Source organism: Accipiter gentilis, chromosome 9 (genome assembly GCF_929443795.1).
Source record: "Accipiter gentilis chromosome 9, bAccGen1.1, whole genome shotgun sequence".
Taxonomy (NCBI): Eukaryota; Metazoa; Chordata; class Aves; order Accipitriformes; family Accipitridae; genus Astur; species Astur gentilis.
In genome coordinates, this window is record NC_064888.1 from 18,801,513 (window position 1) to 18,825,931 (window position 24,419).

At 36.5% G+C, this 24,419-nt stretch overlaps 1 protein-coding gene across 7 annotated transcripts in view; it reads right to left on the bottom strand.

Moving 5' to 3' along the window:
• The window catches only part of KAT6B (lysine acetyltransferase 6B), a 126,289-nt gene that overhangs the window by 35,964 nt on the left and 65,906 nt on the right, over positions 1-24,419 (bottom strand). For 5 of the 7 annotated variants that reach the window (XM_049810295.1, XM_049810294.1, XM_049810296.1 and 2 more), the window contains exons 3-11: positions 19,762-19,870; positions 14,052-14,167; positions 13,803-13,884; positions 12,651-12,783; positions 8,095-9,026; positions 7,052-7,173; positions 5,283-5,398; positions 3,075-3,216; positions 270-431 (exon numbers count right to left, since the gene is read on the bottom strand). In XM_049810295.1, the coding sequence (XP_049666252.1) occupies positions 270-431; positions 3,075-3,216; positions 5,283-5,398; positions 7,052-7,173; positions 8,095-9,026; positions 12,651-12,783; positions 13,803-13,884; positions 14,052-14,167; positions 19,762-19,870 (1,914 nt within the window). The remainder of the gene's footprint in view (positions 1-269; positions 432-3,074; positions 3,217-5,282; positions 5,399-7,051; positions 7,174-8,094; positions 9,027-12,650; positions 12,784-13,802; positions 13,885-14,051; positions 14,168-19,761; positions 19,871-24,419) is intronic. The other 2 variants (XM_049810299.1, XM_049810298.1) reach the window with 2 other exon arrangements.

Here is a 24,419-nt window from a genome sequence, read left to right on the forward strand (position 1 = left end):
CAAAAACAAAAACACCCAAAAAAATACCACCCCAAACCAACAAAAAACCCCAACACATGTGGCTGAATGCACATATAATTACTCAATTTGCATCCATCTTTGAGATAAGAAAGTACGAGTGTATTTGAAACACTGCAAATTATATGAGATTTACAGAGAAGATTTCAAGCTTCTGAATTGTTTTTCTTTGCTGTTGGCACAAGTATTCATGAGTGGGAATTACAAATGTTTAAGAAAATCCACACCTTTTTTTTTTTTTTTTTTTTTACCTTGGAGAAATATCCAACTAAATGGCAGCCCTTCTCATCATTTTTTGTAAGGACATAGAAGAGGAATGGTTCAACATCGTAATACAAGGTTTTGTGGTCCAGAAAGAGCTTAGCTAGCAAACAAAGATTCTGACAATAAATTTTGCTCACATTTCCGTCAACCTAGAAAGCAAGACAGATGCAGTTATTTCCAATGCCACCAACATGTTAGGACAAAACAACTTATGGAATCAATCATATCCTAGAAGGAAATGTGAACAATATGATGTTACAGAAAAAACCCACAACCAAACAAAAACACATTAAGGTTCAGAAAAGAAATGCCCCAGCTTCTTGTTAAGCAAGAACTCTCCAGTTAGTAGTAATTACTTTGCATTTGTAAGTATCCTCAAAGTATCTGGATTTATTAAACAAAGTAACTTCACCTCTTAATTGTTCAAATTAGACTTAACTCTTTCACTTTATTCCTGGAATGAAAATGACTGACAAACAAAAAAAATATACTAGTTAAAATTATATTAAACTGTGGTTTGCTAGAAGGCAGTGGTGAATAACCATTAAAAAAAACACAAGAAAAACAATAAAGTATATTATGTTGAATCCTTAAGGTTTAAGGCCAATGAATGAGTTTCCAGTTACATATCAATCACAGCAATGTTTTAGATAAATTAGACAAGACAAAATTTTTATGCCAGACTAAAACGCTATTGAGAGAAGCAAATTTTCAGGCTAAATACTGCAATTAGTCTAGGTATGTTACGAGTGTAAAGAGTCAAGCTGTGACTCAGCTACAGAGAAGCCAGACACAGATGCAGATTTCCAAGATCAATTAGTTACTCCCTGAAAGGGAAGGCTCAAAGGCAATAGCACTTTTGAAATAATCTTCTTAATGGAAAGGTTTGCTTGTACTGATATTCTTTGATAAAGTCAGTAGCTGTATTTCATTCACAGAGACAACCAAATGGTATGCCTACCACGCCCCCCAAAAAAAAAAAAAAAAAAAAAAAATCTATATTCTGTTTTAATTTGGTTTTAGTAAAAGTCCTGGTTAAAAATCTGAGTAAAACCCAACCTTTTGGATATATTTAGGGATTTCAAGGTGACTTCAGTAGTATAGTTGCATTATCTGGATTAAAGAAAAAAACACATTTAATAGACAGCTACTGCTCCTAAAGGCATCAGAATAAACTTGCATACAGTACTCAAGAACTTACCAAATACATTAAGCTCTCATACAACTCACCCTATCGTCTAGATGCTTTTCACACTTATTAGCAGGTGTGCAAATTAAATGTGAACATTAAACAAGTAGAAATCACTAGGTAAGCCATAAGCCTGAAAACCCAAATTATGTAAGCTATCTTTTTCAGTAAGAAATTAGAAGAGAAATGCAAAAAAATTCTTAAATTCCAGGCAAACACAGCTTGTTCATCAGTTTTAAATGTGGGAAGAGAAAAAAGGAGAGGAAAAAAAAAAGGGGGGTGGAGACTTTTTTTTGTTATTTTAAAGTTTTTATTCACATGTTGGCAGTAGCTGATGAAAATAAACTGGAAAGCAGGATTTGTCTATTGTATGCTGCACCGTTCTTAACACCTGCTAATAGAGAAACTGTAAGTTATTTTGGACTGACTAGGGCAATTTTGTTTCTTGACAGGAAAAGAGTAAGTCTGTTTACAACTTAAGTCTTTTGCTGGCAAATCTACCATCTTTATAAACAAGAAGGAAGCCATCTTGATGCAGATAGCTATTTTTTCTAATAGCACAAAACCAAACAAGTAAACCAAATATTAAGGTCTTGTTCTAATTTAAGTAAGGACTTCAAGACTGCATCTACCATTGTTTGAACAGATAATGGCAATGACCAAACACAACAGATGTTTATACAACACAAAACCACAAGTTTCAAGTAGAATCTCTGACGCCTGCAATTAAAAAGAAGTTATCAATATACACTTCTAAATACTGCTGTTGAGAAACAGCCTCAAAAGAAGTCTTAGTAACCCCAGAAACAGCCTCAAAAGAAGTCTTAGTAACCCCAGCAGTCTTTTCTGTTAATGCAATCTGTAACAACTCTTGAGAAATAGGAACGTTAAGGTTAATGCACAGCTTTAATAACTTCAGGCATCCTATTTGAAACAGAATTCTATTGTTCAGGATATCATTAAAACCTCAAACTTTAAAAGTCGTTGTCTCCCAAGAGAATAATTTAGATTATAAAAGAATACATATCCACAAACTCAACTCTAGACTTTCTAAATTAAACGCAGTATGTTCTGGCCAAGTTGGACTCAACATCTGTTACTCCCAACCAGGATGTTTCAGGGCAAGTTTCTCAAACATCCAAAGGAACACAAAAGCATTTCGTAGATAAATTTTTATTTTCAGAACAATACACAAGAAGCTGCTTTGCTTGCTTTTACGCATTGGAAGCATGTACATTACAATTGGTATTCTCCCTACACCCGAGATACTCAAATAGCCAGAAACGAATGGGTGCAAGAGGTACCGTTACTGAGAAGGGAAAGCCAATCCAGTTAAAGGGCTTCTATTGCAGTCCTCGTCTAAGATGCATGTTAAACAGGTACCTTAAGAAGTTGGCTAATGCATGAAGTACAAGTAAAGAAAGCAAGAATCATGAGAGAACATGGCAGGGTGGAGCAAGACAAGGAAGATTGGTTTTGCAGTATAAGAAGAATCTCCAAGGAAGTATTTAAGTATGTCAATTTTCACTAGTTCTACAACTGGTCTGTATTGTCTACAAACTGGTTACTTTCAGAAACTTAGGGGTTTTTTAAATATACTTACCTCAAATACTGAAAGGTCATTTCTTCTGTAGATTTCATTGGCTGGAGGATGAAACCAGCCACATTTCTTTGAGTGCCTTAACAAAATGTTTTTACTTTTCATGTATTTAAGACAGAATTCACACAGGTAAAGCTTTGGTAATCTGTATGAAAATTAGAAAGATATGTTGTAAAAAAATAAAAAAAAATTGTTAAATTCTGTAAACAAAAATGTTACCACAAAGTGAAAGGCCCTACCCATGTAAATATAAGGTACCATAAGTAAATGCTGCTTAAGTTTAAATAAATAAATAACATTACAGTGAATGATGAAACATACACACATCAACCACTAGAAAAAGGAAGATAAGAAAAGATCAGATTCAAGCAATCACAGTGAACCTAATTCAATGGAGTTGGACTGCAGTCAGCTGTTTTGTGGTCCAGCCTCTGGTAGATCCCAGTTACTTCCCCCTTCCCACATTCCACCTAAGCTTTTGCTGTGGTCTCCATCACAGTAGGCACACTGGAGTCATACCTCAAATTTCACCCTTCTTGTTCCAGTGAAGACAAAGGAGGCACACAGCAGAATACAGGCAATCTCCTTCCCCTTAATTTTCTTTATTCTGTACATGGGGAAGGCTAGGAGATATTTTTTCTTTCCACTGTCTTCCAAATACTTGTGTGGGACAGCAAACTGTAGTAGGATTTACTTCAACACAGAAGCCCATCCAAACAGTTTGCACACAGGCAAAAAGTCTCCCTTCCACACATCTCCACAACACAGGCAACTAGATGACTGTACTCCTCCAGGAAGGATTCAGTTCAGACTACATACAAGTAACCCACATGCCGCATGTAAGACAATGCTGACAATTGTTCTACATAACAGAAACAGTTCCTTTCAGTGACTTTTATGGCTTTTTACTTTCATTTTTAAATAACTGAAGCAGTGGAAGACTGCTGCAGAAATTAGTCTATGAAGTTTTAGAGCAGAGGACAACCTTTATTTGCTCTGAAGCTATTGGTACATCCTGGGATCTTGTTGGGATCACAGCTATCGTTTACACTACTCCAGTATTCTAAGAAAGTTTATCAACAACATAAAAAGTAGTTTGAACTCTTTGTTCCATGATGTAATCCCACTGCACTCAGAGTTGAGAAGCACACTGCCTCCTACAGATGCCATCCCACTGCTGCCACATACTAGTAATTATCCATTATTACGCTTCTGCCTGGGATAAATTTACTTGATGCAAGAGGTAACTCTCTCATTCACAATATGATATAAATTGAGGGAATAAAAAAGTAACTGAAATAAAATATTAACACTATAAAAGCAGCAGTACTAAGTGGAAATAGAAGTGCTCTCTACGCTTTTTTTAACCCTTGATTTTTATATTACAAATTCACGATATATCACTCGTTCCCACCAGGCAAAGATTACAGTATCTGGGAACGAGAGGGATGGAGAAAAGGCAGTTTACAGTAACACTATGTAAAGGCATTTTGGAACAGACCACATAACTTGGTTGCTTGCTATAGTAGTAGTAGAGCTTGACAAACATACAGTTCTGAAAATCTCCATGCGTGCCATAGATCCTGTGGATTCATAAAACATTTATTTTCGGCACATGCAAAAATCAGCAGAGGTCTATTGAGCACACATACTAGTTCATGCTCTCTGCCCGACTCCAAGGTGCGCCCTGGCAAAGAAGGCCAGAAACGAGACATTGTTGCCATAACTTGCTCACTTTGACTTTATCTATCTAGCATGTTCAGACTTCTCCCTGGTCCCTAAAAAAAAAGGAGGTTAAATTCTGGATGACAAACAAGATTATTTGCCCTAAATGGCCAGAAGTTGGACATGCCTAGTTGCAATGGTTAAAAAAAAAAACCAAAACCCAAACAAACACAAACCCCCCAAACAAACAAAAACAACAAAACAAACAAAAAACCCAAAAGACCCAAAGCCACGCCAGTACACAGTGCAAGATTATGTTTATGCTGGACTAGAAAAAAAATCAGTCTTTTTAATGCATCTTTGATTAGAACTAGTAAAAAAAACCAACCAAAAAGACAAATCCTTGTTCTCACTTGTAATTACAAAAGCATATTTACTTTTAAAAGTTGTAAGTTATAAACAATTACAAAAGAGTAAGCAAATAAATTACAATTAACACATTAGTAAAAATTCCAACAACGTATGACAATCTTGACAACTCGCTACCTTGCGTATTCCTGTGGGTAAGGTGAAGAGTACCAGGTCTGGATCTCGTATTTTCCAAACTCAATCACTGAAGGGTATCGCCCACTTGTTTCACCAGTGTTTTTACACCCAATTTTCTGTAAGGTGCAACAAAAGCAAAATATTACTTATAGAAAAAGTACAAGGAAAATTAGCTTTATATCATCAATTTCACCCAGTGAAGGTGGAAGAAAGCTGAAGAATTCAAATCAGTTGCTTAAGTTCCTCCAACCTGGACAGACAGTGTTTGCAAGCAACCAAATATAAACAGTGAAGATTTCTTTCAAGGTCCCAAACAACTGAACATGAAGTTAAGCAAGTAGTGCTTACAAGCAAGTGCATACAAATAGATGGTGTACGGCCCAGGCAAATAAGAGGCACAACTGCCTCCATTCTCTTGTACCGCAGCATCTAGCATGAGGACTTCTCTACAGTTCTGGTTCAAACTCAAAGCTGTCCTTTTGTCTTGAGGGAGAAAGCATCAGCAGAACATTTCCACAGTCCTTGGAATTTACCTCATAATAGTCAACAGTATACTAACACACACTAATCTCTGCTATCATACTGAAGTTGAGCTGTTCAGAAAATGACTGCTAGACCCTACAGAGCTTGCGAAATACAAAAAAAGGAAGAAAGGGGCAGGGGGAAGGGGAGTAATTTCAGTGCCACTAATTTTGGAAATCTTATTAGCTAACATTTTTGGACTGCATATGAAAGACAAAGAAAGGAGGCAGTAGGAACCATTTCCACAAGCAAGTGGAAGTACAAACTAATAACAAAGTTGAATCTTTAAACTTGGTTTGAATTTATTGGATAACACACTCTGAATTAAGACTACAAAAAGGTCACTGCATTGACCCATAGCAGGTAATGTCAGTTCTTGTAAACTAAACCTGAAAAAAGTGACTTCCATTCCTGAAAAAAGTACAAGACATACTCATTTACGATGCAATTTTATAAAAAGCAGCAGCTGAAACATTACATGCACTTCCCTTCTGACCCAGGTTCTCAAAAAAAATTAGTTGCTCATTTCATGGACACAGAAAAGTAAAAGTCCATTTTGCTATAGGAAGATTCACCTTCCATGTGCAGCTTCCTTGGCACAAAAAAAAAAAAAAAAAAAAAAAAAAAAGAAAAAATCTCAGTCTCCACAAGCTTTAGATTACTACTACATACTTAAAGAATAGCATTAACACCAGCTGGTATAAACAGTTTTAGTCAGATTAAGCTCAAATATTTTCACTGCTAGAAAAAGTCTATAGTATTTAAACTCAAAGTGTGCTAAATCACTGGGTGAAATGAAGTTATAAACTCACTAACCCCAGTGTGCTACCAAACTGTATTTGCTGGGACAGGCTTAACTTTTCACAGTGGCTGCTTTATCCACAGAGGAAAATCATCAGGCACATTCTTACTGACCAACATCCTCGCAGTCCTGACCAGGATGTCAGCTATGCTTAATCTCTGTGCTTAATCAGTGGTAGTCCTGTGTCCAAAATGCTCAAGCATATCTTTCAAAATCTATCCCAAGTGTCACTTATCTGACCCATTCCAGTGTGATGTCTTGTCTCCTATCTAGGAGAATGTAACTGTATATACAGTGTGTCCCAAACTAAAGTCACAGCAAGCATGACACATTAGATCAAAAGGAATATATTAAAAATGAAGATGAATAGACATATGAAAATGAATTGATTTTTTTTTTTTTAAATTTACAGAAATAACTACATTTTATGCAACATGATTCTTACCTCCAGGGAAAGTTCTCGAGCCTGCTTAAATACTTCCAAATCCTCCTGTGTAACAGTGTCCTTGCTTCCCACCAGAAATACATCCGTATTTTCTTGTTTGATGCTTAGTTTGATTTCAGTATCTGTTATTTAAAACCAGCAAAAAGTTTATTCACAGAGATGAAGGTTACATGTGCCTTACCAAAGTGATACTCCTAAATAGGATTGTAGCAACGATGGCTGTTATGACTCCCCATTTTAACTAAATTTGGGATTACTAAGTAAGAGAAATGAAACCTTCCCCCCTTCTTGTTTTGTAGTTTGCTGTTGTATGAGCTACTTTTGGTAGTTGCTTGTCTGTCTGTATAAGCCTTTACACTCCAGTTCTACTACATTAGTTTTGAACCTCATGAAATGGAGTATATTCTATCACTAGAACTATGCCACCTGACAAAATTCCAGTATACTCTACAAGGTAAAAATAAAAATAAGAGAAAAAAAGTTGCCCTTAATAGTTGGAGACCAATGCTAAACTAAGTCCACATTCAAACATTATATATTTTTTCTTAAATAAAAGTAATTATAAAAAAGGTAGTTCACGGCAGTACAGATCAAGTGTTGTGGAGACTGTGGCAGGATGGAATTGTTCATGAAAAAGCAATGGAGCAGAGGGAAATGAATTGAAATGCCCACCATTATAAGCACTGACAGGACACAAATCATGATGACAGAACTACTGCCAGATAAAGGGCAGGGGAAGAATAAGGAAGTAGCATGAAAAGTAGCTACTCATGCGGTACTACATAGCCATAAGCAACATTATGAAGGCATTTGGGGCTCCTAGTGTCAACTACAGATGCAAAAAATAATTAAAAGGTGGTGTGGTATTAGTCAGAAAAAACATTTTGGAAATTTAGTCAGCATTAGATAAAAGGTCAAAGTTTCGTTGCTTTTGTATGAAAGTGAAGTAAGAACAAGAGAAATAGCTAAGACCTATGTGACAATATAAGAATTTTGGTTTTGGACGGGACACAGGTTTGGTTGGCGCTTTGACCTTTGCTTACCATCATCCTGATCAGGTTTAATCCTTCCGTCTGCCAAGCTCCCCTTCCCTGGTGAGGGGGTCCCCATCTGAGGGGTCACTTTATACTTTAATCTGCCTAGAATCCTGTGCTTTTTAAGGAAAGTTGTTCTCTTGAGGTGAGCAATTGCTTTAAAAGCATGTCCTCTAGACACACCCCATCCAGAGGTACAGGCATGAGAAATAAACCTGCTCCTAACCTCTTTCTTTCCATAGAAATGACTATTAGATTTTGATGTGGAAGATAATTCTGGTTTACGACGCAAACGTTTGGGTGGTGCGTAACTTGGGTGTCCCTTTTTTCGAGACCGTCCCTGAGTGATATAGATATGAGAGAGTCCATCAAAGAGTCCCTTTAGCTGACTGTTATTAGGAAGGCTACTAAAGGAGGGCATGCTTGACTGACTGGAAGAACTTTGGGGAGAGTTAGAAGAAGTGGAAGTGCTGGATTTTTGCGAACTGGGGCTCTGACCAGAGATGGGGGTTAGGGGTAAAAGTGAAGAAGGTGGAGGTTTTAGCTTTTGTGTGGTACCTGTAGCCAACACAAGAGAAGTGCATGACTGTTTCTGAGAGACTTTTTTCCTTGGACGATAGTGCTTTGAAAAGTCTATTATTTCACCTCGTGATCTGCGACCATCAGGTGATGGTGTAAAGAACTTAGTAAGGCCATCAATGAGCCCTTTGGTTTTCTTGTTAACTTTAAGTGTAGAGGCAGATATGTAGGTGGAGGTGGTGGTGATTTTGGTGGTGGCACCAGGCCGAGTGGGGTCTGTAACAGGCAATCTGCTGCTTGAATCCTTCACAGATGCAGCATGACCAGATGAAGGTGTGGTACACACTTTAGTCTTTTGACCCCTACCAGGTGACCCCCTTCCTGTGAATGCATTCACGGATCCTTCATCACTGGTTACAGACCTATGCAAAAATTTGGGAAATAAAAAACAGCATTAAAAATTTATAACTACTGCCAAATAGTACTACAGTTTATACAAGTTATTTATGCCACTGTACCTAAAAATCTTTTTAGAAATTTAAAGACATATGCACTTTGGAAATATATTTCATGCTATGATTTAACAGCCAACTGGGTTTTTCCCCCCCCTTTTCCTTTTTTCTTTTTGACCCCTCTCCCCCATTCTTTAAAAGATAGTCCACAGTACATATAAGTAGAAGCAGCTAGGATAGGAAGATGTCACAAGTATACAGCCTTCCTACCTACTTTTAGGCATGGCAAAAGAGTGTGCTGCTTTGGACAAAAACATCAACGCACTGTGTCTGAATACAATAACTGCTCCATCACCATAGAGTTTATTGTACACACAAAGGAGATGTACATGTTCAGTGTTAATAAATTACTGCATATCAAAACACTTCACTTCAGACTACATTTGCTTAAACTGTAGAGAAAGTCTATTAGTCCTTTAAAGCAATAGTGTCAGTTTTCAAGAAACTGCTATTTTTTCCACACTCTCATTGGATTATGTATGTCAACACTAGTAGTAAAAATTACTGCCAAAGACCTAAAAGCAAAATGGGGTAGTTTATGAAGAACGTTAAAACAAAACCAAAAAAACAGACCCCATTTTCTTTAGAAATTGTAACAATAGAAAAAAGAAAAAAGGCAAAGGAAAGGAAAGAACAGAACAGTAAGACCAAGTGGTGTTTGTAGAAAAGCCATAAACCAATCTTGCCTAACATGGAAGGTGTTAAGAAAGAATAATAGTGAATGTTATTTAAATGCTAGGAAGAAAAAGGGCATGCTGAAAGCCAACATTAGTTACACCAGAAATACAGGTTTAGCTGGTCACTAATGACTGAAGAGAGGAACAGTGAATGATACAGTGAAGAATAGTATATATTGTAAGTATATAGAAACAGAACATTTAAAAATATTTGCAGTAAAAGGAATAGGTATCATGAGGCATGATCAAATTGCAAATCCAAACAAAGCTATATAGTTGCATCAAATGCTTCCATTCCCTTTTCCATCCTGCTCTTTGAAGTCAGCTTATTTATTCTGCAGCAGAAAGTTTTCTTCCACACATTTGCCTTCTTAATTGAGATGCTGAAGTAATTAATTCCAACAGGTTATTTCTAATTAAAGACTGAACAGCCTGGGGCTACCATCTGGTTTACTGAACTCCAAGGGCCCACCAGTTAAAGAACTAGCCCCTTTTCCACTCACACATCCTTAAATTTGGTTAGCTCCTAAGAGGCAACAAAACCAAAAACTTCTAAGTCTTTTGAATCCTTTGGTGCCATAAGCTTATGTCCATCACAAGACCTATTCTTATTACCAGATGTAGTAATCACCATCAGTGCCAGAGGCACCATCACACACCTGGTTTTAGTTAATACTACACAGTAATTTGCCTGTGAAGGGCCTCCTACAGATGGTCAACAGGCAAAAAATTATTCCAGTACTACTGGACAGATTTTCTTTGTACTACACAAAAAGAACTAAGCGGCATTAGCTAACCTTCCTGTATTTCATGTGGCCATGCACTTTTATGCATGGCACTGTCATCTTCTGTACTCCATGATCACTTTTAAATAGAATTCCATGAGGAAGAGTATCTTCTCTTATCGCATCTCCTAACCACTATTTTTCCAAAACAAGACTACTTTGTTTTATATATATATATTAGACATTGAAGTAATAGAAATGTGCCCACAGTATTGCAAATATTCAGTATACAAACAACCCCCTCAATTACTACTCTAACATGCTCATGTGGCTCACGTGCTACAAAGAAAAGAAAGTCTTTATAAAAATATTCATAATAATCATCCAACGCTAAGAGAACTTCTGTATCCTTTAGCATGACATTTATATTTTTAAAGTTGTAGCTTAGAAACCCATTAGCAAAATATAACAGTAAAACCCTCACAACCTTTCCAAGCTTTCTTTTATATGTACAAGGAAGGAGGAGAAGCAGAATTACTGTGTCAGACAGATATTCCTGCTAAATCCACTGTGGGAACCCAAATCAGGGACATGTTTTTAGAGAAGTAAGATAGCAGTACTGTATTTCCCTAACCTCCAGTTGAAGGCTTAGAGTTTTCAAAGGGGTAAAACCAGAGGTGTAGATATACGGGGAATGTTTTTATTATGCACACACAATGACATATAGGAATTTCAGTTAGAACACTGAAAGTTGTATATAGTTATTAAAATGACCTTCAAATTCTTCAGTTATTTAGTCAGGAGGAGAATGGAGAAGTAAAACAAATGTTTCACCCACTCTTCCATTAACAGCATGCTCTCATGAACCACTACAACTACATCTTTTACTTTCATATAGCACCACATGTCATCCTTGTCCTATACTACTTTCCTAGAGCAGTATACACTGAACTTTAGGACAAGGACCAAAAAGGCAAGACAAGAGGTGCTGGCAGAGAGAGGGGAAAGAGAATGTAGCAAGCTGCACAGTACCAAGTACATCAACTTGACTAGCATGCTGTACTCTCTTACTGCAAGTATGGGTTTTTTCCTTCTATTTTTACATGTTGGCTCCACTGGCTCCAGAAATCCTTATTATGTAAAATGCAAAGTTTTGCAGCAGCTACCATGCAACTCTGAAGAATACCAGACAGGTGTTTAGACTATAGAGAAAAATGGTTGAGTAACAGCCACATGCCCGAATGAGTAGTACATAGAGCCAGAAAGCTCAGCTGCTGAGCTAACATGGCCAAACAGATAGTTAAATAGGAGGGGAAGAAAGGCATATGTGCGTAGAACTTGTGACTGAGGGCAACATGCTACTGGACTTAACACGGAATCTGTTCCTGTTTAACACTCAGTGTAAAGTCAACTCAGCATTTGAACGCTACTTAAACAATCCTCCAACCAAACCTTAAGATGTCCAACTACAGTGTTCCCTGGAAAGATAGATGCCAAAAGAATTACAGCACTCTCGTCTTAGATAAACACATTCCTGAGAAGCAAGAGGAATTACAACCTCTTTCCCTAGCAACCAGTGGCAGCTTAACAGCAGAATTCAAGTAATAATTTTTTCCAGAGTACCACTGAAACCAGAACTTCTGTAGTACTTGCGTAGTTTGTGTTTTGGAATGGCATTTGTGAGCTGATATTAACTAAGTCATTTTTAAACAACTTTTGAACAGGTCTTTGAGCAGAACAGTCTCCTAAAGCTGGATGTAACTCACTCACTATTATCCACTTAGTATAGATTCTTTATGTACTTCATTTGAAGTTACACTTAAAAGACAGCTTTGGCATATGTTATCATACAAACTTTTATTTGCATCTGCTATAGGTACAAGTTTTGTTAAAAAATTATGGGATCTAGAAAAGTAAGTTGCAGGAAGTTTTTTCATTACCTTCTGACATGACACAAAAAGCACCCACTGTAATTAAGAAGTTAATAGCCATTGGGCTGAAAGACATATACTAGAATACTTGCCACCTATTTTCCCCAACTTGAAATACAGTTAAAAACTGTAGTTGAACCTGCATCAACTCTTATCTGACTACATTCTAGAAACATTAAAAAAAATTCAAGAGAAACCTACAACATTCGTTGCTTTAGTTTATTTTTCGGTCGTCCGATAGGTTTTGCATATCGTCGCCTTATTTGGGCAGCTTTCTCATGAAGTAGCTTTCTCCCTTTCTTCTTTGGTCTACAGACCTGGCAAATCCACATCCCTACATAAAGGAAAAAAAGTTTAATTGTACACAGTTTATTTAATCTGTACTGCAGGTGTCTACCAAGATACATGCCAAGTACACAAGGTCAACAAATTATCTTATGAACAGGACATAGGGAAGGGGAAGTGGACAGAGAAAAGTGATCCACTTCTATCCATACTTTGAAATATTTGAAAGCAAAGTGCTCATGGAAAGGGGAAAGTAAAGAGGCAACAAGGGTCACAGAAAAGATTGTGAGCAAATGGGTTCTTAGAAGAATTTCTGTTCTAGCTTGTCCCTCTTTATACTACCTAGATCTTTCTTCAGACACAATTAAGACAGAGGGGAAAAAAAAAAGTTACATGTGCATTACAAAGCAATCTAGACTAGAGTGTGCTAAAGAAAATACCAGATCACACACAGGTATGTTTGTTTTAAAATACAACAACTTGAATTTGGCATCCTTTTAACATTAGATGATCGTGTCTGAACACTTAATTTATTATAGATAAGGCTGGGAATTTGGAGGGGAAAAAAAGCTGGAAGAAGTCTTTAGTGTAACTTTAAGATTAAATAGGGAAAGCCATAAAGATGTGAGAGCAGAAGTGAGAGGTGCTATATACCAGAAATCTAGAGATTAGAGAACCTGAGGAGACAGGTGTTTTGTTTGCTTCTCTGTTTTTTAAATTTCTCTTACAAAAGGCAAGAAGCAGCAGGCTCTTTCACCTACTCTACGGACTTCTTTGTCAGTGTATACACTCCAAACATTTTAACAGCCTTTGTGAAACTTCACCTTCAATAAATTGGCCAACAGCTCGATACGTAGTGAATTCATCTGGTCAACTGACCACAGACCTTTCTGTTCTCAGGAAAATAGTAAATTTCAAGTAAAGAAAAATAAAATTGGCTTTGACATGATTGAAATCATACTGTTTACCGATGTAAAAATAATTAGCATGCTCAAGAGCTTTTGGTCACTTAGCATGAGAAAAGACTATGAATGATAGTATTTTCATTGAAAGGATTTTTATTATCACCTTTTGGCATTCGGGAAAGTGGTGGGTCACAGCACTCCATGTGGAACCCTCTATCACAGGAGTCGCAAAAAAGCATGTTATCCTGAAGGGGGCAGGGGGTGGGGGTGGGGAGGAAGAGGAAGAGGAAAAAAAGACTTAATATAGCATTGCTTGAAGTTGTACATCAGCGATTTGTATTTGCACATGTGCTAAGTATAGAGCTACAGTAAACAAAGAGAAGTCAGATAACACTCAACGGTCTAAACTTACTGCATTTTTGCCTTGGATCCTACATGCACTGCATGTCTTGCATTCAATACACTGCCATCTTAAGGCCTTCACATTTGTTGTTAACTCAGGACAGAATTTCAAACATGATGGATGTCCTAAAAAAACCAAAATATTTAAAGCTTGAGATTTAAGATTGGTATAATGGATTCTTAAGTTCAACAGGATGTAGCCAGCACCATCAGAACCCTGCAAGCACCAGCTGTTTTCAGAACTTTGCAACACATTATTTAACTCATCTACTTCATACAAAAATACAGAGTAACTGCCACAAAAGTCATTTATGAAGAGAGGTAGAAAGTTGACTTCTACTGTAACTGACACCTGTGAATGGTCTACACAAGCACCTGAAATTGAATTTTATTTTCACTAGGTTATTTCCATAGCATATTAAACTGCCATTGGTTCTGAAGAAAGTATTTTTACAAACTTGACCCCATTCCCCTTTCATAGCAGTACAACATGAACAGAGGAAATCTTTAGATAAAAATGTATTAGCTGTTTTTCTAAATATACTAAGTATCTACCAGAGAAACTTAACAGTCAAACTATATGCATTTTTCATTCCAACTTATTACTTAATTACATACAAAGAACAATTTCAGAGCAGCAAGAAGGAAAAAATGAAGCAGACAATAGGCACAAGAAAAGCTTACTGCAAAGGATGACTTAAAACTTTGTGGGGAGTAGGGAAGAGTAGCTGAACTACCACCTCCCATGAAACTATTCTTTATTCCCTGGAGGGACCATCCTCTTCTCATGGTAGCCTAGGCACCCTATATGGCTTTTCCAGTTAATACAAGATAGCAGACAACTGAACACATACAACACTTTAGGCAATACTGGCAGTAATTTTTCACGTCTTCAACAACCTCAACGGAGTGTTGCCTTAACCCAAAAAAAGATAAAAGCACTGCTAAATAGGAAGGGATAAGCCTTCCCAGGGAAACACTTTTTGCCAGTATTATATTCAGAGATTATGAAGAATATCAACCCACAAGTTGTAAGAGCTAAGAATCCCTGATGTCATAACTGCAGCCATCTGTAAGTGCAGCATGTGATACGCATGAAGGATGCTTTCTTCTCACTGTCAGAGTTGGGATACATGCTTTCTTCCAGGTAATGGTCTAGTCATGATGATTCAGACTTTCTCCATCTGCTGTTTCTCAGTTCAAGACTGAGCTAGACCACCACAAACAAGAATACAGGCTAATCCATGAGCATTTTCTATTTTCGTCTTCTAACAGACTGAGGCATGAACGGCAAAGATGACTGATAGAATGCAAAAGCCACTTAAAGTGCAAATTTCAGATTTTAATTTGTTTTATTGTATGTACAAATCCAAAAGTGGTTTAATCCACTTCTGTTAAATTTTAAAAGACAAATTGTGTAAATATAGCACATTCTCAAAACAAAATGCAGGAATATAATCTATTAGTAAAGAACAATTAATAATAAATTCAGAGTAGTTTCAAAAGCAAAGATATAGAAAAAGCACTGCCATTTGATTCCTAGCATATTGTTTAAGCACATTAACAAATTTTTGTGGTTAAAACTGAGTATGTGCTTAAAGGTACTGTTTTTCTTGAAAGTGACAAATATACTCTGTAACTGCATAGTTGAGCTCGATGCTGCACTGCTCCCTTCAATAAAGCTTAACAAGTGCTTCATTCAAAAAAATTTGCTAAGTAAGAAAAAAAGCTCCCTAGAGTGGCTGATATTAATAATCAGTATCACAGAAAGACCGATTTCATCAACCATAACTTAACAACTACGTTAACACATTAAAGTGTAATCATAAACCAATTACCTCCATATAAGTACATTTAATTTCAGTTATCTACCCTGCACAGAAGTTATTTACTTCTTTAAGTTGTGGTTTAAATTGTTGATCTTAACTTTGCTTTAAGTAACTGAGAAGTATAAACGTATGAAACATCCATTCTTACTGGTTAGTAACCATGCAGAGATTAGGTGTAACAGCGTTACTTTATTTCTCTGTTATCTACCAACATAACATTTCTCATTCAAGCAGTTACACAGCGTAATACATTCGTTAATACCCTTAAGTGTTAGATTTTACTATTGGACAAAAATTCAAGGAAAAAAATCCATTGGTATTAAATATGAAGATTCTGCCTGCAACTCCAAGTCCCTGAGCCACAAGTAACTAGAGGCTGGAAGAGTGAAAATGGGAGTAATCACTATGCATTTGCCATGTTTTTTTAATGTCTTTCCTAGGTATGCACTAGCAGAGACAGCACAGAAATTTTCAGATTTCAAAATACCATATGGTGGTGTTCTTTAATAGCTAACAATACTTACAGTCTTCATTTCGGACATAAATTGACATAGTGCAAATACAACAATAACAAGTAGAGGGTAATGCCTACTAAACACGAAGTGGTAATCAACACAGGTTTCACTTTTAAAAGGAACTCTGTTTAACAAATTTCTGTAGTTAGTTATTTTTAACTTTGATACAAATATGGGGAACTAATGTATAAAATAATCCACAAAAAAAACCCCTGTGTTTGATAACCTTTTAGGTAGGAAGCATTATTATTTAGGGTGACTTTAGCCATGAGCAGAGAGGATCAGTGCACCTATCTTGGGTATGTAGTTGGTTTTTCCACCTGCAGGTTTCTTAACAGTTCATTTTATCCAGCTAGCTGACATCCTCCCAGAGATGGTAATAACTAAGACAACTCCCATATTCCCTTGTTCTTAAAGCATACCCTAAATTTCCCTTATAAAGCAATCTCTGAACAGTCCTTCATAAACATTTTCTGTCCCTATTCCTCTTGACCCGACTCTGATGTCTTAGTTGCTCTGCTCTCCAGCCTCCCCTACCTATCTTTGATTGGTAACCCTCTTGCCTTCTCAGCCTAACATACTATTTGTTTGAAAGGACAGTACCCGCAGGTATTCTACTTTTAGCTATTTTTTCCCCCTTTATTTAAATATTTATTGTTGTTCCCCAATAACTCAACCTTTTTTTCCCCTCCTCTTTCTAAAACTTCAACTCCCTTTTAAAATCTGTCAGCAACAGCTCTTTGATTGCTTCTGCACCTCTCAATTGAAAAAATGGAAGTAGGGTTCGGTTTGATTACAGTTCTCAAGTCTATCAATTTTTCAAAATTAAAAGATTGGGAAAAATGCAGGAGGGAAAGGAAAAGAAAAAATATGAGCAATGTTTGCTTTCGTTGTTTTCTCACACCTGACATCGCTCATCTTACTCCTTTAGAAAATGCCCTGTGCAAAGTGACATAGCAGTGCATTTCATTTCCAGTACCCAAATACATTATCATCCCAAATATCACAAAATAAGGGTAACATCAATGAAATGTGCAGATATCCAGATAGTTTCTGCTTTCAGAACACAGGAACATTGCCTGAAGAGACACAAGCGACGGACAACAAAAACATAACGGAAAGCAGACATGCCAGTAGTGGGCACTGCAATTTAATTTCTCATCAGCTGAACAATTTGCTTGCTGTGAGCAACATGCAATTTCTTTTATGTTTATTAGACAGCAAGACTAGCTTTGAGATACACTGCAATGTGCAAAATTACAAATCCAATTACAATAAACCTCCACTTGAGTGAAGTTTTGTTATTTCTAAATTGCTCTGAGATTGGTTTTTATTTTAGTTAGGCATCAGTAGCTAAAGTTTAACCATCCAGCAATCTGATTGGCAGTCTCAACATTTCATTCTTTATATCTAATACATCTGAGGAACTAATTAAAGATAATTTAGTCTTAATGAGGCAGAGAGAATGTATCAGTGTTAATTCAAATGGAAGCTGATCCATGAAAGTGAAGACTTCTAGTTGTAAAGCATCTTAGGCCTAGATTATTACACAACAGAAGAGTAGCTGATATCTAAGCTCACCTGATTAATGTAAACTCTGTGTACCAGAGTCTAACCAAGCAAAAATCTTTTTCTATTTCCGAATATTAGAATACAGATTTGAAAATACAGGAAACCTGCAAACCATTAAAGGAAGACAGTTTAAAATCTATGGGGTTTGGTTTTGCATACTGAAGTGAAAAAGCCACTTCCTTACTTCACTGTTTAATGATTTGCTTAAATGTACTAAAAAATACATCGGCTAAAATACAAGGAATCTGTCTGGGGTGACAGATTCAGAAGCATATCCTGATTAACTGACAACACGATTTTGATCCACACTGTTTTGTTTTCACTGAAGTATCTATGTAGCTATCACAGTACCCAAGGCAGACTATCTTCAGCACAGCTACAAAATGATGATACACATGGACTCTGAATTCAAAGACACCGAAACAGTACTTTCACTTCCAGCCTTCTCAAAAGTAGTGCTGGCTTATGCAGACCCTACTGCTTCTCTACTCATTTGCCTCCTGAGCACTTCCTTCTTCTTCATTCTGGCACAGAAGTTGGTATGGCTCTGCAGTGAACTGCACTGGGGAACTTATCAAACTTGTTGTCTTTTAACTATGTTTGTTCCTCAATCCAGTTTATATGCAACCGGGTGCCAGCACAAAGGGGTAGCATCAAGCAGTTGGATATTGCAGCCTGTGACTTTAAGCAGCACTGCTATTTTGTCTTTGAGCTGAGATGGATGGTCTACATTGCAAAGCTTTACCAAAAGTACTTCCCAATGCAGCTGTAAGCTTATGGGAGAAAAAGTTTTTTTTACTGGCACAGCTAAACAAAAGCAGTCCACTCAACTGACAAACTATACCGGCCAAATAACTCTTCCAGAATAAAGCTATTTTCCACAGGGGATTTTTTTGGAACAGTTAAAACTACAGAGGATTTTCACATCCAGAACTCTACAGTTGCACCAAAAAAAGCTTTATGGCATAGAGCTGCTAAAGAGATTTGCCCATGTTTCTTAGCCAAATCCCTCTGTGAATCAGGAATAACCTAGGCCAAGAACACGTTTGGTATCATCCATGCACAAATACTGCACAAAGCAACAGTGTGCTACAGTATTTCATTTTCAAAATTAACCTAGTTGCTCACTTTAAGGGAAGGACTTGCAGTCAGAACAGCCACAGAAGTCCACAAGAGCTGCTGCAACACACAGGAGCAAGGTACATATGATCAGTAGAGAGTCACTATCTTGTGCCTGACAAGTAACAGGTGCCTAACAGCTTTAGTATGTTATTTGAAATATTATTCAAAAACCCACTCGAATAACTAAAGAATTTTATAAAGAAATGAATTGGATACGCAAGATACACAAGAGCAAGGACTGCTACACAGTCTTTATTGTGATGACTATTCCTCAGCTTCTACAATGTTGCAAATCTGTGCAAGCAAAATACTTGATCGTCATTTGATGTTACAATGCAAACCTGAGTTTTCAGGTTAAACATAGATCCCAAACAATAACAGAATTCCTGTATTTTATAAGTGTGGTTTCCCTATTAATTTACTCAGCAGACCTACACTTTTGGCATTAAGATGAATTCACATGTCTCATTTGTTGTTATCCAGATGACAAAATTTTAGTGTTTAAAAAAAAAAGAAAGAAGAAGAAAAAAGTGTGAATGTATGTCTCCTCCATCCCTCGCTTTGTTTCAGTTCTCGGATTGTTCAAAGAGAGGATGACATTCAGAAGTTTAAATATTTTTAATACCTTAAAAACAGACTTAAACATAAACATTTCTATTATTTGTAAATTCAGCCAACTTACCACTGCTGCCACAGTCTGCACAAGACAACAGCTCTTCTGGTTTTTTTTCACGATTTGATTCTTTCGTTCCCAAACAAAAGCTACATATCGGGATGGGATCGGCTCGTGGCTACATTTAAAAATAAACAGACAGAGTTAGCTAGGGGGGGAAAAAAAAAGCCTCAGTAGTCTTTTCTTTCACTTTTATCTGACATTTTGTTGTACCCCATATTAATTACCAAGACAAACATCCATTTTGCCAACTTTGGAATAACAAAGTTTATTACCTTAACGTATTTCATAAATGTTAAGCTGGCCCATAATAAGTAACGTGGTACACTAATCCATGTAAACCTCCCCAATAAGAGACTTGTGTTAACAAAAATGAGGAAAAACTAGAACTTAGGACACTATTCTTGAACACACAATCTCAACTCCAGAACACAATCACTTGTTCTTCAGATCATAGAATCATTTAGGTTGGAAAAGACCTTCAAGATCATCACGTCCAACCATCATCCATGCCCACTAAACCATGTTGTGGAATACCCTGTCTACATGCTTTTTGAATACCTCTGGGGACGGTGACTCTACCACTTCCCTGGGCAGCCCAGGCACACTTGTAATTGTGTTCAAAGATTAAGATGCAAACTGGCCTTTATTACAGATTACCATAGTTCCTTTCCACAAGAAAAACAGGAACTTTTACAAAAACTCTCAAATTTAATACATACCTTTATTACTTTTCCATCCAATACAACTTAAACCTCCCTCTGCAGTTACCATTTTAGGGTAAAAATACTGGACTCAACAGATCAACAGTTACCAATTCCAGTCTGATGAGTCCCATCAGCTATGATACACAATCGGAATAAAAAAACCTATGCAAATCTTTCAAAGTCTGGAAACAATACACAGAATTTTTCAGAAAAATTATGTAAGAATTGAAACAAATTTATGTCCCTATCTTCCTAATCTGATAGGTGGCAAACTATCTGAGATTAAATACCCCAAAACAGTTTCTGCAGTAAATTTTAGAGCTTCAATGAAGCTACTTACTTGTATCATCCAAAATATTAATGTATTAATGCCTACACAGAAGTATCTGTAAACAGATCCGTAACAAATAAAATGATGTGCAACTATTTCTTCAAGTGGGATAGTCAGATAATAAAGTACCTTCCCAGACTGACTGCTAGCAGCTAGTATCACAACTCCTCAAAAATTAAAATAGTTTTTCACAAGTTCTTAGTTTCCAGATTCAGCTAAGCAATGCTGTTAGTTTTATATATCAAAGTAACCATTTATTGTTTTCATCTTCAGTTTTTACATTTCCAGTCTATTCCACAATACTTTGAAGGCTGACAGGCTATATTCATTTGACCTACGAACTTGTATACCATTTACAGTTCTGCAAAGTAGGGGATGCTTGTTTTTAAGGGTATTCTTGAGAAGGCAGCAGTTTCATGTAGATATGCCCTTATACCTCGACACAAGATAATACAGAAATACTTAAACTACATTTATATTATTGAGCTTTAGGATCATCTTAAATCAAGCAGCAGATTCCAAATACTGACACCAGCCAGGTAAAGTTGTCATACCCAGCCAAGAGGAGGCACACATATCCTTACCCTAGCCTACAACCACTTCAATATAAACATACCCTAAGGCATAATACTTTTTCTGAAAGCTTAGTCCTCAGAAGGTCTGCTCACTGTTCATGTCTTCACCATCCAATTATCAGAACGCTGACATACTTGTATACCACAAAGAATATACATAAAAGATGACCAGAGCGAAAGACTTTTCATAAGCATGGAGAGGTCTGTTCTCTTCCATGAACTACAAAAGGGAGCTGCAGTATTACCATCTCGTAACTAATATGAACAAGCATCCCAGACCTCCATAATGGATTATATGGATAGTTGAAATCTTAAATTGCTACCTGTACAAAAATAATTGTTGACATTATAAAACTGGCAGATTTCCCATTTACTCATGCTTCAAAAAAATATTTTATTGATATTCTTTGTCAGTTTTGGTAGGATGGCATTGAATGAGATCAGTAATTCTATAGGTGTGAAAGGATATACCTGCAGAATTTTTCACTTGGAAGTTAAAAACAACACGTATACAAATAAAAGAAAATTAGTTAAGTTACTATTCTTGCCAGTAAGGTATCATAATTCAACAGATCTGTCCCATCATTATACCTTTAAACAGGCTTGTATTTGGAGCAAAAATGATATTAACAAGAAGTACCTAAACTACACCAATAATCATCAGCAGAAAAATGGTCCAGAGCTATCAAACACAATTGTTCACTTGCAGCATCTTGTGGACGTTTCTTAACTCCTACTTTAATACAGATAATTTTAAAAGAAAAATTTTTCTTTTAGTGGAATCCAGTAAAAATCTCCTCTTGGCAACCATACTATTCTGCTTCCCTTTGCTATAACAGTGCTTTAGCCATTTCAGAAAGGCTTGCTCTGATAAATAATTTACAAAACATCACATATCATTCAAATCCAGGTCCACAATCTCAATTTATCCTTCTAAGGTTGGGGGGTTTCTTCCCCCCTTACTCTAGGAAAAGATGTGGCCATTAGCCAACACTCATTTACTTCCCTATTTCAACACCGACCCCACAGTCCATCCCCCCCTTTTTTTTTGTTTTTTTAACTGAAGGTAAAATAAAGGACAAAGGTTGTTGGCAGTTCAGGGCTACAAAGACTGATGTTCCCAGACCAAATCTAATAATAGAGAGCTTGAAAATCCTACCACTTCACACACAAGTTTTCAAGAAACTTACAGGTTCCAAGATATATTTTGAAGCTGTTTGCATTCATAACTGCATTACTGGGTCTGATCTCTGAGCTACTGAAAGTTAAGAATACACACATTCTTCTCAGCACAGTAAACAAAGCATAGTTTCACACTGCTTTAGCTTGCACAGTCAAAGCAAAACTATATTCATACTGGTATTATTATTTCTGGCTCGCAACTGTCTCACAATTAGGATAAGCTAAGTGGGGTTTAGGTTGTTTTTTTTTGTTTGGGGTTTTTTTTGGTTTTGTTTTTCATTTTTGGTTTGGTTTTTTTTGACTGGGTCAGAATATAATGCAACAGAAATGCATCTCCTACCTGTATCTTCTTTCTTAATTACTAGTATCTCTTCTAAAACTACAGCAATCAAGTAACATTATCTTCTGAAAGAAACAATGATTAGTCACTGGACAGGTTAATTCCATTTCACCTCTTACAGGAACCAGTACAGCTAGTTATTCAACACTGCAATACTTTATACCAGATGAACCAGCAATATTTTTCATGTTATTCGACCTCCATTTAAAAGTAACGTAACTTTTTATCTAATATTTGAGAACCATATTAATAATGGTGTTACAAAAACTTTTGAGTATGGTGTCTGCTTTGTCACTGAAGATAGATCTGAATAACACTTATCCAGTAACATACTATTATATCCTCAACAGAGCTAATAAGCTGAGAAGAATTTTTCATTCCTTTAATTTTGGGAACAAGATAAATCACAACTATTCAAAGAGTTTAGTTTTCTAGATCACTAGAGATTGTACATCCAAATTTAAAAGACTGCCCTGTTCAAATAACTGTATTTCCAATTGCAGTAGGAGCAAATTTGCCAAAAATTCATACTTTAGGCCAACACATAGTTCCATTCAGAAACTGAAGCTTCACAAAAGCAGTCAGGCAATAGAATTTTTTTCTCTCTCTTCTTTTTTTAATATATTATATACCATAAAGCAATAACAGACCATCAACTTAGCACCTGTAAACAGGTTGGGGTTTTATTTTACTTTCCAATTAGAAATTTAATATTTATTTAAGCATCATACATCCAACTGTCAGAGTCAATCAACCCTTTAAAACATCATACATACAACCACCACAGTCCATCAGTCCTGTAAATAGCATTAAACCAAGTACCATATCATGATATTTTTAGTCACAGTAATTTCGGCTCAGAAACCCTCATAATGCACACACTGATCATCTGCCCAAGTTGACTTTCTTCCTTTCCTACAATAAGTAGGAAAGAAAGGATTATGTTGTAAAATACAGTGTAAAAATTTCTCAAGTATATACAAGCTTTAAATAAATTGTATTAATTTATACTAACAAATTATTAGTTTGATAGGAGGTACCTATTTAATTCTGCTACATATATAGCACAAATATTAAACCAGGCATTATTGTTAACATTCACAACAGGAAGTCTCAAATGTATCCCCCCTTCCCTTCAGGCAAAATTGTAGAGACAAAATTGTTTCTATAAGCAACCACTGACTGCAACTGATCTGAACACTGTCATAAAAGATGTGAACCAGAAAAGCTATGCAGGTACATTTTCAAGAGACTGGCTTACTAACAAGAGTATCACAGACTATTTAGCAGGCTCCAGTCAGTGTCTCTGCTTTAGGCATTATATAAACTCTTGCTCTGACCTCATAAATATACCACCTTCCTAAAAAGGGCACTAAAAAGATGAAGAAAGAAGCAAGGTCTGCAGCTCAGTTACTCCCAACTAAAAGTTGGTATACCATTTACACTAAGATTTTTTTTGTGCTGCATAAAAGATCCCACGAACAAACCAAAACTATGAGGACAAGTATCACATTCAAGTGCCTGCACTTAAG